This window comes from Hipposideros armiger, unplaced genomic scaffold (assembly GCF_001890085.2).
Source record: "Hipposideros armiger isolate ML-2016 unplaced genomic scaffold, ASM189008v1 scaffold_560, whole genome shotgun sequence".
Classification (NCBI taxonomy): Eukaryota; Metazoa; Chordata; class Mammalia; order Chiroptera; family Hipposideridae; genus Hipposideros; species Hipposideros armiger.
This window is the reverse complement of record NW_017731910.1, coordinates 491,357-505,954: the sequence shown is the minus strand read 5'-3', so window position 1 is coordinate 505,954 and position 14,598 is coordinate 491,357. Positions and strand designations below refer to the sequence as shown.

Sequence of the window (14,598 nt, the reverse complement as noted above, 5' to 3'; positions counted from 1 at the left end):
TGTTTCTATCCTATTTCCTGCTCCATTCTTTACAATTTTTCACTTTATGTTTACTGAGAGTACAGTTCCCCAATTCTGTAAATATATCTAATCCAGATGCGTATCAAGTTAAAATTACACACTACAAGTCCTCCACATATAGCTGATATAAGCTAAAAGAGCTATCACATGGCTTGTGATAAAAGTGCTTTTATCAAATTGGATCTCAAAAATCTATACCAGCTTCCAAGTATGTATTAAACATTTACTTCTAAATGTCAGATAGTGTAAAGATTTGAAGAGATACTGTGTGATCACTAAGAGGGACGTTTTTGAATTTATCATCAAATTTATCTCACCCTGTTCACAAAATACCCTGACACCCTGGAAGAATACATTTTTCAGCTGCAGTGTCAGCCATTTTCTTGTTTGCCAATGACCTTTGATGGAATGAAGGGAAAAGGCTTTCTAATTAACAGAATGACTAAGAAATTTATCAAATGACTAAGTTATAGAATGACTAAGCAATCCTGTCAATAGCTTGATTTCTTTTTGTTTAACAATTTAAGGAGCTTATTGAAAAGTTAAGCATACTTGATTTATAAATATCTTTTTAATTTTGAAGTTTTAATGGTTTGTTTATAGGATTGTCATTAGACATTAGAGCTTACCATTTTTACTGGGTGTTAGACATTGATAAAACCATATAAACTCTTTGTAGTCTTTTTTTCTTATTGGAATGCCTTTTGGATGAAGTCAACATTTGCTGAGTTAACATTTATCTCTTTATTGTCATTATTGACACTTAGAGATGCAGCAGTTCAACCTGAATATGTGTCTTCATTTCTCACCTCATCTTTCTCATATAAAATAATGTGACCCATTTTAAAAGTAATGTATTCACACTGAGTTTAATGAAAATGTTACAGTGATCATGTGCTAAGAATATTCTCAATTTTAATGTCCTTTTTTAAAAAACATGCTTAAAGTTCTTATTCAGAACTTGGTTGAAACTTTTCCTCAGAGTTTATAAATACGATTCTCCTGCACTTCAATCACTTCATGACTAACTGCAAAAATGTGTGCGTGTGTATAAAATAAAATTACACATTATGGTGTTATCATTCTGTTAGGGTGTTGGTAAAGTGACCACCATACACCAGAAAATTTAATGAGACACCATAAGCACAAAATTTAATGCCCCATGTCACTTAATATCAATGGATGTAATCATTATGCAGATTGCTACTGGTCACTGCACATGTTGAAATATTTTAGGAGCCATGCCCTGGACTCTGATTTTTGTTCCTAACCTGTTTTATTTGATCACTTTGTTTTTAAAAATTGCCGGTTGAGACCCAGTATATTGACTTAATTATTCACTATTTAGAACTTGTAGTTTAAAAACATTGCCCGAATAAAATTGACTTATCTACTTTGGGAGGCTGAGTTAAGAAGCCCGTGTGGGTAGTGGTGACCCAGAATGAGGCCCTCCTTATTTTGGTTGGAGAAGAGGGGTGCAGTCTATGCGCGTCCCCCCACACCAGTCACCAAAGCCTGCAGTCATGTTGCACCTACATGTCTTAGGTCCAGAGTCTGCTTTTCTGTTCAGAGGAGAGGCTTGCTGTAGAAATGGACCTCCATGATGGGTGGGTGAAACCCATTCCAATTAATTATATTAAACAACTAAGTTTTCATTTAAAAACATGATTAAAAAGTTAAGGATCATCAGAAATTTGAGAAAAATAGCCCAAATAATGTGTCCAGATGGAATCATTTTTACTGAATTTCCTCACCAAACCTTCTGATCTGATAATCCATGGTTTTATTTGGTTCTGTTGCATTTTCATTCATCATTTGCTTATTCACTCTCTTCGGTACCTCTTCTATATAGTCGGTATAGCTCCTATATCTCTAGAGCTTCTATTAGATGAATGCTGAATAATCCTCGGTGCTGACTATGAATAAAGGGTTAGCAAAACCCTTCTCCTTCTGAGTCTCATTTCTCATGTCATTTCTCTGTGTGTGTCTTTTTTTAAAGGAAACCTTATATGTGTGGAATGAACCTAAATGGTGCATTAAAGGAATTTCTTTGCCTGAGAAAAAGTTATCAACCTGCGAAACAGTTGACTTTTGGCTAAAAGTGGGAGCAGGTGTGGGAGCATTCACAGCTGTTTTGTTGGTGGCTCTAACTTGCTATTTCTGGAAAAAGAATCAGAAGTAAGTAACCTCATTGGAGTGACCACATAAGAACTGAAGGATCTCTTTTGTTGCAAAAATTTTAGACTTAATCATTATATCCAGTAGTTTCTCTCAGAGACACAGGGAGTTTCTCCTAGTGAAGGTAGTTGTAGGGAAGGTCTGTAAGAAAATGAATGGAAGTGATTGTTATTCTGATAATAAAGAGATCATAGAACATTAGAGATTATTGAATCAGACCTGTTTATTACAAAACAAAGAAAAATGGAGGCTCTAGATTCCTCAGGTCTAAGATTGGAAGGCAGATTTTTTTCTCTGTGTTTATTTTTCTTATCATGACAACATGATGTCTTCTGACCTCTTCTTTTTCAGTTTCTTGTAGGCAGGTATTTGCAAAGAACCAGATTAATTGTATAGGCAGATATCACCTTTATTTACTCCAGGACTCCAAGAATCTGGAGTTGAATATTGAGTCTAACTCCTGATTGTATATTGATGTGTTACATGCTTTGACTTTTTAAAAATGATTTACATGTCAGTAGGGCTGTGGAAGTTCTGTATTAGTATAATTGGAATATCTGAGGTGTTGAACAGAAAGGAATGAGTGCTATAGAGAAACTGTAAAGACTGAACCAATTGCCTGTATGGTAGTCTTTTCCTTTATGGACTAAATTTAGGAACACTGTATAGAGAATTAGCACCTAAATATTTATAAATTAAGAAGAGGCATTCAGATCCCAAGGTTCCTTTTTGTTTTTCAAAAGTCCATAATTGGACAATTTAGCCTATGTAAAATAAGTGATAGAGTTAGCTGTGTTGTGCTGATTCTCTGAAATCCTGGGGGGAAAAAATTGTATGTAGATGATAGATATATGAGGACAAATAGTGAGATCGCTGTAGGTGAGGGAAGTTTGTTGGTAGAGCAGCTATACTAAAAGATGATTTAATGACCTAATGTATGACTACCTAAAATAAGTATTGATTTATATTAAACCACCACTTTATTTATCTATTTACTTATTTACCACTACTTAGACTGGAGTACAAATATTCCAAATTAGTAATGACAGCTAACTCAAAAGAATGTGAACTCCCAGCTGCAGACAGTTGTGCTATCATGGAAGGAGAAGATAATGAAGAGGAAGTTGTATATTCCAATAAACAGTCGCTACTGGGAAAACTCAAGTCCTTGGCAACAAAGGTGAGAGCAGAATTTTAACCTGGTATTACTGTGTGTTTATCAATTAGGGGTTGTAGTAACCTAATAGCAGTAGTCATGCGTGCAAGCCCTGTCATTCAGCATGTCTCTATCTCTGTTGGTATTTATCCAACAGAAATACTCTTAGAAATGCATAAGGATGTAAAGACAAGAATATTCACTGCAGCATTGTTTTTGCTGGTTAACCAAGTAGAAACAACCTTAAACACCATCAATATGAAGTTAGATAAGAAATTTTCATACATCAAAGTATTAGAATACTGTGCAAGTCTGCAGCTATTAAAGATAGAAATATCTATTCCAATAGGTACAAGATAAAGTAAAAATAACACATAGACTATCACATTTCTATTAAATATTTATTTATGCTAGTATTTGCATAGCAAACTATAACAGTAGCTGCTTTGGGGGAGTTTTGCATTAATGGATGTCTTTAAAGTAATACATTTTTGTCATGTTTGACTTTTCACAAAGTTAATGTATTATGATAATGAAAGATCTCATGTTCATTCAAATTTTTTAAAAAAAATTATAACAAGATTGCTTCATACACAGAAAATAAAAGTTATATCACCTATTGAGGTATTAAACATACCTTATCAGATGCCATCACATTTGTTGACTTTGAAATGACTGTATCCAAACAGATAACATGAAGCCTTAAATATTATTTGTAAACACATTTTATTGACATTCTTCACCATTGACTTAGAAGATGAGAAATTATCAGTTTATCCACTCAGGATTAAAAATATAATCAAACAGCAGAAAGGAAATGCATGTCAAATGATTTTCAGAAGGAAGGACAAGTGGCAAAGGATTATATTTATTGAGAGAGTTTTAGTAACCATTTCCTTTTACTCTCTTAATGTAAGCACATCAATATATCATAGAGGATCACTTAAAAATAAAATAAATAAGCCATATTCCCCTTCTACTAATGGTTATTTAATTTGTCTTAATATGGTAGTTTAGGAAGGATACTGTTGCTATGGAATCATGAATATACAGTGATTGTCAAGATTTGACGTTTTACCACACTTTCAAGCTAACAAGTGAGCCTGCCACAGTTTCATGGAAACTTTAGAAGACATGAGATTCCTGGTTGGAGACAAAGGACAGTTGAGCACTCACAGCAGAAGCACTAGCCAGAGTATCAGCACTTACACTGGCTCCTAAAGCCCTGCTTCCCACAGGGCTATGTGAAAAGGAACAGAAGACTCTTGCACACACAGTGGCTTGCATTACAGAAAAGGAACCCTAAGCCCTGGGAATCTGAATCGTTTAGAATGGACAGTAAGCATCCCTGTCCTTTATTCCAAAGGGAGACATTGTTGTTATTGTACTGAACAGGCAGCATGCCTGTTCATTGCTTCAGAGGGAGGCACTATTTCTAAGACTCTAAGCAAGCCTGCCCTTTGCTCTGGAAGAAGATAATATCTTATCTTCCAAGGCTGTTTTCTGTACAAATGTCCTTGAAAAGATAGTCTAAACAAAGGGAAATGCGTGTCTCTCTCATAAGATGTGCAGAAATGCAAGAGAGCCATGGAGATTGTCTGCCAACAATATCAAAACCTCGTTTCTACACCATCTTGGCTTCTGGTGAATTTTCCCACTGGTATAGCACTCCATTGACCACTCTAATTAATCTAACTGACTGAGGCTAGAATCAGATATGGTCAGTTTACTTCGTACAGCACTTAAGTAAAGCTATTACCAAGTGAATATCAAACAGCAATATGAGACCAACCTGTATTATTAACCTCAGTCATAACCCCAGGTCCCCAGACCCAACTATCTGAACAAATCCCATAAGCCATCAGGGTCCACCTTAGGAAGCTACAAGGCTTTCTCTTTAAGTCCCAGTATTGACCTGTCTACTCAGCCTGAGACCTTTCCACTGGCACCAAGACCTTTCCTCCATAAGATTCAGGTTGAAAAGAGTCAAGAGAGTTTTCAAAAATTTACGGAGACCTAATGTCTCTCCCATTTTTGTCTACTTGGGCTGTGGTAGGGGAACTTGGTGAGCAGTGTACTCAATCAAGTGGTCACTATCCTTTTGATTTAGATCATGACAATCCAACACAACAATACAAGTGGCTAAACCAGAATTATATTTGAATCTTCTAGGCTCCTTTCTGAGGGGACTACCATCAGGCATCCTGGGGTTTGCTGTTGGGCTAAATAAGGACACGTCATGCCCAGAAGTAGAGCAGAATCCTGGATTTTCATAGAAGTGTATATAACCTTGTGTAGACTCAGTCATCATCTCCCTCCCAGCCCCCATTCCCCTTTGCTATGTTGAGCAGCATGATGGATCCAGGCAGCCTTTGTGTGACAGCCTGTCTTGTGCAGTCTCTTATCAGATGCCTAATTCCATTTGGTCTTTTCAGAGGATGGGTCCTTACTGTGGGCATCTACATGAATGACCAAGTTGATCTGATCAGCACCTGAGATCTGTTTCCAGAGTTAGTTGTATGAAAGAAGTACTACTAGTGTGTAGTTTTCCAAGTGGCAGACTAAAGAGTTTATTGACTTAGCAATAGCTTAGGTCAGTAAAAATATAACAAGGCTTATCAAGAGATGTGTTGGCCACAGCTATGAGAATGACTTTGGGTTCTGCCCACTGAGCACTGACCTGAACAATCTTGCAAGTTTTCAGTTGTTCACACCTGGTGCTGGGATTGGGCAGCTGCAGCAGCCAGTGGCCACCATGGAGTTTTAGCTCAACCAAACCATCAGTGAATCAGGCACAGACATGTATTATAATGTCAACAAATTGAGGGCTCCATGGAGCCAGTGGCATCATTTTGATTTGTGAGGTAGAGGATCAAGTGTCCCTCACAGCGCACACTGCTCTATTTTCATGTGAGGCCGGGATGCTGCTACGGCCAGACCATCTGTGTTCTTGAATATCCCGTTTATATTTGACAAGTAAAGCTTATCGTTCCTTTCCTACCTTGTCAGCCCACCATGAATGGGGCTGTCAGGCTATAGAGTCACAAGCTGGAAATGGAGATGGCATTCAGTTTTGACAGGAGCTTAGTAACAAGCTAGTAGCTGCTTTTTAAAAGAGTAGCCATGTCAAGGAGGTGACACTTCTAAAACCCTAAAGGATGCTTCTGGGTAAAGGCTGCTTCCCATCGCCCAAGTCTCTACCCAGCAAAATCATTAATCACAGTGAATCGTATCACAAAGTGGTCATTAGGGTTGTGAGACCACAAAGGTATAGGAGTGACTCCGCTTGCTAGACAGCTCTTAACATAGCCTGCTAGTTGGGGCCCAAGTCAAAAGACACTACTTTGTGGGTTAGCTGATTAAAAAAAAACAAAAACAAAAACAAGAGCAAGTAGAATACTCAAGTGAAGCCGTACTGTCTCCAATAGCGAGTCCAACGAGGTGCTGCTTGTTATTCTTTGCTGGCTAGATTTAGTATTGAAAATCTGCCTACGTAGTCTCAAGAAATGTTACTTAATTTGTGGGGCCCTGGCTTTTGAGGGGGCTGAGCAGCTATCTCTGCTGGCAGAAATCTGATAGCACAGGCAAAGTTGTTGGGACTAAGGCTTCTGAGTTGACAACAACAGGCCGTCATTTATATAGTGACAACTTTGGACATCAGAAGTGGTATTTGTCAACCTTATGGAATGACTGGACAGCCCCGACCCACACATTTGTTGCAGATGGCAGAGGAGTTAGGCCTCCTGGGGTATCCCACTAGCCCTTCTGTACATGTGCCTGCTCTCCATCGGGGGACTGTCCTCTGGCACTTAGGACATGAGGAAGTACAAGCATACGCTGTCGATTCCTACTGTATATTTAGACGTAGAAGCAACAACAGCATCTTGAATGGGCACGTAGAACCCCTCGCACAAGGTCACATTATCTTCCCTTCCTCGCTTTGAACCTTGCTTAAACCCCGTTTGTTGTATTTGCATGTCCTTTTATCGATTTGAGCTTGACTCACATATTGTAGTTTTATTTTTTTCTATGGAATCCACCTATTTCCCGTTCCGATGTCATAACTTCTCAGTTAATGCCTGGTTTTAAAATAAAGGGTCAGGAAAATTTCCAGGGTGGGGCTGATCATACTAACTTATCAAGATTCCTCCAGGTCAGTTTCTCATTTTCCAGTGACCATCTTCCATCTTATAAACCCAATATGGGGTAGTAAGAGCTCAAATACTAATCACTAAGTATTCCTATGGGAATTAGCCTCAGGGAAATTTCCCGGAGAAAGCCAAATCTCTGTCCTTGCAGTCAGGACCCGCTATAAAACCTCTGTCATCTTTGAATGGATCTAAAGTTGGCATGACAGATTGCTAGAGGTGTTGAACCCTAAGATAGCCTCGCTGTTGCAGGTCTTACCTAATCATCATTGAGTCCTGGCACAATCATCACCAAATGAACCAGCCAAAATGCTAACAATTCACCTAGTTCCTACCCATAAGTGGATTCCATTTTTGTTTCAATGCTCATTGAAAGTGCATGTCTCTTTAACTTGTGAGAGAGGAGGTGAAGCCTTCTTTTCCTATAAGGATGATTTCTAGTATTACTTGTTACCATGGGGCACACCTGAAACTGATTGCCTGATTGGTGAGGAAGTCCTCCTTCCCAAAGGAGAATTAACATCCATTTGGGCAGCTGAACTGTGAACTCTTTGAATCCACTTCTCAGTACTCAGCCTGCAAGCAGCTCTCCCATTCCTCTTCATTTCCAGGAAATAAAGTGGAGGACCGTTTTATTGTGTTGTTGACCCTACAATTTGGTCAACATGTTTGCCACTAATTTTCGTGTACTTCCCTCAAGTATTATTAAGCAGTGTGTGGTGCTCTCATTATTCCTCTTCTAGAAAGACACCTCTCTGTCAATTTCCCATTCTCATCAGCAAAACAGTGAAGAACTGTGGAAGTTATGAAATCTCAGTCTACTTGCTAGCCAACAAGTTAGCCTGCCATAGTTTCACATACACTTTGGAAGTTGTGAATCTCCTCAGTCGGAGACAAAATGCAGTTTATTACTCACAGCAATAGCAGTAGCCAAAATGTCCATGTTTGCTTTGGTTCTTGTACACATAGTAGGTTACATTATAGAAGAGGAGCCCTTAGCTTGGGGAACCTGGATCTTTTATAACAGGCAGTAAGCATGTTTGCCATTTGCTTTACAGGGAGAGACACTATCTCTAGCTGTCAGGACTGTAAGCAAACTTTTCCTTTGTTCTGGTAGGAGACATTATCTATACCCCTCCAAGGCTTTTTGTTATATAAACGTTTGAGAAGATTATTTAGGAAAAAGGACAAACAGTGTCTTCCTCGTAAGACAGCAGAAACACGAGACCCATGGAGAATTATATTCCATCACCATCCACTTGGACTTCTCAACTAGTTAGCTTTTGTGATTCCCTATTTGTAAGGGTGTTGTCTTACAATGAAAGAAGCATTGAGATGCCAGGGAGGCTTTTTAAGAGAAAGTGACCTCTAAGCTGAATCTAAAAGAATTAAGTGGGAATTATTCAGGGGAGAGTGTGTGTTAAGTATGACATAAACTTTTAAGTGTTTCCTCATATTGCAGCACATCCTCTGCTCTTATTTTATAGCTTGAGATTTAAAATCTTAAAAAGATTCTTGGAAACAATCATAAGAAATAAGATGAAGGATAGAGATAGAGTTTTTCTCTCTGAGAAGGTTCACAGTACAACATTTTGTTTTAAATAGCAATTTTAGTCAATATAATAATTTAAAATGATTTTTAATGAAAAAATTAAATATCAAAAAAGATGAAACAATTATACAGTGGTACAACCACATACCTACAACCTAAATTTTACTATATTTGCTTTATTACATATCTCTACGTATCTCCATACCTCTATCCACTTACAAATACATTTCAAAGTAAGTTACAGACTTTAATACATTTTACTCCTAAGTACTTCAGGATACATATAATTAATGAAGGAATTCAACATTTTTGTTTTTTAGGGTAAAGTATTTACATAGAGTGAAATGCACACATCACAAGTACACAATTTGATGAATTTAGAAAAATGCATATAGCTGTGTGACCCCAAATCCTATTAAGATATAAAACATTAGTTTCACCCCTGAAAGTAAACTCATGTCCTTTTATATGCAATCTCCATTGTCATCCCCCAAAGGAAACCACTGTAATGAATGACCTTTTAAATTATAGAGTAGTTTTATCTGTTTTAGACTTCACATAATTGTAGCTACATAATATATTTTGTGTAAGTTTTTTTTCACTCAGAAAAGTGTTTCTGAGATTCATCCACCTTATGTTAATCAGTACCGGATTCCTTTCTATTCTGGAGTAGTATTCTATTTTATGGATATTGCCAAAATTTATCTGTCCTCCTCTTGATGGATACTTGTGCTATTTCTAGTATTTGCCTATAAATAAATCTGCTATGAATATCATTGCACAAGTCTTATTATATGTCCCACTTAAAAAATTTTGTTGTGCGTGGTTTCATGGTGCAAAAAATGTTTATAAGTTTCTTAACGGCCATGTCATGTAAAGCTTGCTTTATCTTAAGTGCCCGTATTTATATTCTAAAGACCATACCTTATTTGGTATTTCCCAATGCACTGGATTTGTGGGGTTTTATTTATAGATTTATTTTTCTTGACTTTTCTCAGCAATCTTTAAAAAAATTTATTTTCAGTTTTACATTTTATTTATGTCACAGTCATGGGACACTGTGTGTTAGGTACCCTGCCAGGTCTTGATTGATATATCAAATTAGACACTGTTTCTTATCTCAGAGACTATCTTATTTACAGCTGGAGGACGCATGCACAGTACACACACACACACACACACACACACACACACACAACACACGCACACGCACACACATATATATCCCACTATATCAGTGATAGGAGCAAAATCCCCTGTGAACACAGAGTATATAGTAACTAAAGCCCTATGAGGCTAACATGATTTTATAAAGGGTTTTCAATGTTTTACTTTATATATTACCTTGAGGGTAATCAGCAAGTCTCTGCCTCCCCTCCCCCATTCACAGGAACATGTGACTCAATTCTTCTCAAGGAAAGCCCACAAAAGTCTCAGATTCCTTTCTAGCTCATGGCCGATACCCTAAAGCTCTTGCTTGTAGTGCACTATGCGCTCCTTGAGGGCAGACATTTTTGTATCCCCAAAGCCTAGCCCTCTTCCTGCAGCACAGTGGGTGCTTAATAAATATTTGAATTATCAGTGGTTATTCCAAAAAAATCAAGCCTGAGAAACATGAGACTTCAGACAAACTCTTACAGAGCCAGTGAGTTAGAGCGCTGAGATGTGAGGTCTGCCTCCCAGGGGCTTGTCACCTCAGCAAAAGCTGGGAAAAGCGATATGTTGGTGTTCATGCTGTGATTCTTTTTCTGGAATCCTGTCCCTTTGCCCTAAAGCTTGTCTATCAAGTCTTGGGCTTCTTCACTCAAATGGGAGAAAGCACAAAAGCAACTGTAGTCTTTCTGACAGATACTCAGTGTCAACATCCTATTCTCACTTTGTTTCTCTACTTTAGACACATACCCATTCGCACCTATGACTGGTCTGCCTCCTATTCCCTCTATTTAAAAATAATCCTAGTTCTCTTTGTCTTTATTCTCTTCAATAGCATAGGCCCCCGCCGCCCCTCGCCCATATCATTCCGGCAGCCTTCGGAAAGCTGTTTTCTGACTTTAACAGTGAAAACATTGGAAGAAATTGCACCTCTTATTTTCCTTTATTCTAAAGAAGAATAATTTATTTTAATAGGCTACATTTTGAATGTATTATATAAAAAACACCAGTAATGATATATTTGCATTAAAATTTTGATTTATTATCTCAGATGACTTGTTTTTAATATCTTTGGCATACATGTACCCAAAAGATTTTCCAAAAACATATCAGTGAACACAAATGATCTTAGGTTTTATTGGTGTTTGCCTTATTTATTTCTGCCAGCCTTTTTCTTATTGTTTAGCCTATGCTATCTTGAGACTTTTTAGTTTCTGTCAGTTCTATTATGTCCACAATTTGCCCTCCAAGGTCACCTATTTCAGCACCTAGGTCAGATGTCCCCCCAGGAAGGTCTCAATGGTTTCTTCCCAAGAATCACAGCTATATCTTTTAGTGTCTATTGCAATCATGTACTTGCTTCCATTTTGCATTGTCTGTCTTATCTCCTGGACATCAAAAGCTTCCTTCGGGGATGGCATGCTCTCTGTTTTCTATCTGACACCTTTATTGAAATGTAAAATCCTAATTAGAAGTGGCAGGTACATAGATTACAATGACTGCCAGACCGTTCCTTCCGGACACATAAGATCCTAAAAATCTTATTGGAATTTTAGTGAGTTGATTTTGTTTTAATATTTTTTTCTTCATAGGAAAAAGAAGACCATTTTGAATCTGTTCAACTGAAATCCTCACGACCCCCAAATATATGAAAAGACAGTTCTGCAGCCTTCAGACTAGTGAACACAGAAACCTGCTCTCTAGTTTTCCAGGACCATAGTATAGAGCCTGTCCTCATCCCCAGCACGTTGGTAATGTCCCAGAGGAGCGCCAAGAAGGGAAGGAGGTGGAAACGTTTGATTGCCTTATCACACGGTCAAGTATCTTGCCAAAAATAGGAAAGCAAATGGTTTGAGTCTCAACTGAAGATGAAACTCAACTCAGGAAGAGATTTGTCTGTATATACACATAACTGAAAACCAAGGTTAAGCCCACCAGTGCATATTGATGCATGCCATATAAATTAATGGGTAACTTTGATTCTTTATCACTTCTACATATAGACTGTGCTTTGGAGGGCAGATGTCGGCATATGCATTGTGGTCCCATTTTGTCTTTTCTTTGTTTATGTTTGGGGGAAGAATTTGAAAAATTTTTAAAGGTATAGTTATTTTCCCATTATTTATTTTCCTGACAGACCTTAAAACATCTTTTCTATTCAAAATGGTAACAGAGAAAGACAATAAACTTCTAATTTTTCCATAGGGCATCTTTCTTGATTTCAGAAGCGTAAATAAGTAGTAATTTTTTTAGGAAGAGTCAGAAGTAGCTTGGGTTATCTAAACTTATAATTACCTTTGAAATTCCATTCTTATCGAAACTGATAAGTGAGCTTAACTAAAAGCATTAAAGGAATCTTAAAAAAAGAAAAAAAAAGGCAAGACTTTCCATTAATACAAACAAGTGACACTATCACTCAAGTCAAATGGTTTCAAACTTCAATGCTTGAAGTAAAATGTAAAATGAGTGGGAAAACTTTTTTTTATTAGATCATCTTGCAAAATCATGAAGATGAAAGTGGGATGACTTGTGTACAAGTATAGATAACTGTACAAAGGTATTTGGATAATTTTGTGGTTTCCAGAAAATGGCAGTGGGATATTTGCCCGATGTCAAACATCAAAGGTTATATGGTTATTATTCTGCTACAAGATGTTGAGGGTTATGACTTCCATGAAAGTTTTTCTTTTTAAGTCAGTGAGGCAAAAATTCATTTGGAAAATTGCGTATAATTGTACTCATAATAAGAATGTGGTTGTACCACAAGCAGTTATGAAATAAGTGTTGTTCTTATTCAAAAATGATCCAGATAATTGTGATGCCTCCTGTGACAGGTTACTAGTGTTAGCACGTCTTGAATATTATTTGTTGAAAGCAGTTTGAATGAAGTTGGATTTGACCGATTTTGTATAAACCCTAATTGTTTTATAACTGAGAAAGAGGGGAGTTTCTTGGCCATTGATGATCTAAGGTGCTCTGGTATGTTTCCAATAAACAGTATAATCTTTATAGATTTCAATCCAGATTTTTAAAAAGATGGGTGGTTGGCTGAGAGAAGCAGAGCATATGGGCAGGGTTTGTTGAATGCTTTGCCCCATGTCTTTCAATAAGGTATATTTGTAACTTTGATTTAATAGGTAATGTCTTTACGTGTGTGAAAACTGGGAGAAAATAAATAATTGCATTTATCTGGCTGATGGGTAAAACACTGGGCTATGCTGTTATTGTTGAATGAATTAATGTTTGCTTTGTGTACCTCTTCTGTTGGATTCATAAGTATAGGTGAGGCTGCCATTATTTCATTGTTGTAAGATTCAGGGAGAACATCATTCAATATAAACCTTTTTCATGTTTCATTTCTTAAATATTATTATGAGGAAGAAATTATTTTTGCACTGCTTATTTTTATCTTGCTAACAGTGCTGATGAGCCTTTGCCCATTTTGGCCAAAACTTAAACAGAAGAATGAAAATTCATTTGAAATGCACCCTTGTAGAGGAACCCTGCCAAAGTTGTGTAGCTGGATAGAGTCAGGCAGTTTCTGTGCAGTCACCTGTCACTCTCTCTATGTTGTTGGCTGTGCTCAACATGCATGTGCCAAGACATAGAGATAATTGGGATTTGCTCCCAGGTAGCTTCTTTCTTCTCCTGTCACTGAACTAAAATCTCTGACATGTCAAAATGCCTTAAATTTTAATGAACTCTCTGAAAATGTAGTTGGTACTGAAGAATTTATTTCTAATTTTAGGTATTAAATAAATTTCGTCAGTTCAGTCCCATGTTTGGAATGGAGCTGCCTTTTTTTTTTTTTTTTGGATCCCAGTGCTTGTCATTTTATTCCAAGCACTAAAGAAGTATGACAGAAAGAATATTATGAGGAAAATATTTAGACCAATCCTGGCTATAAAATTTACTTTGGTTTTAGGTATTGCCTTTGCAAAGCTCATTGGAATATTGAAAGGCATAAACAAATTAATCATATTTCTATGACTTTAATTGACCTTTGTTGTTTCTTTCCCTTCCTAAGTAATAGAAGAAGGTATTTGTTATTTTTCTAAAGGCACAGTTTTGAAGCCTTAAATACTTTATTAAGTCAACTGTCACCTATAATATCTCTTAGCACTCTGTCAAAACATATTTAAGTCAGTTTTCCACTGGATGAGACCATGTCTTCTATGGATAAATTATATCATGCCATTTCACAATGTTGAGCAATTTGATATATGTTCACTTGACTGAATTTTATTCTTGTTGACTTTCCCTCTCTTTGGTTACTAGCAATCAGATCCTTTCCAGGATTAAAAATGTTTCATAGTATTTTTGTGTAGCCTTTTGTCATTATTTTCTTCCCAAGGAGAAAAAGTGGTTTAAATGGTTATATGGAAGAATTG

General features: G+C 37.0%; 1 protein-coding gene across 2 annotated transcripts in view; it reads left to right on the top strand.

The window, feature by feature from the left end:
* Nucleotides 1–14,524, top strand: part of ELAPOR2 (endosome-lysosome associated apoptosis and autophagy regulator family member 2) — a 175,807-nt gene extending 161,283 nt beyond the window's left edge. For both annotated transcript variants that reach the window (XM_019623735.1, XM_019623733.1), the window contains exons 20-22: nucleotides 2,021–2,199; nucleotides 3,214–3,379; nucleotides 11,800–14,524. In XM_019623735.1, the coding sequence (XP_019479280.1) occupies nucleotides 2,021–2,199; nucleotides 3,214–3,379; nucleotides 11,800–11,859 (405 nt within the window). In that variant the 3' untranslated portion in view covers nucleotides 11,860–14,524. The remainder of the gene's footprint in view (nucleotides 1–2,020; nucleotides 2,200–3,213; nucleotides 3,380–11,799) is intronic.
* The last annotated feature ends 74 nt before the right edge of the window (nucleotides 14,525–14,598 follow it).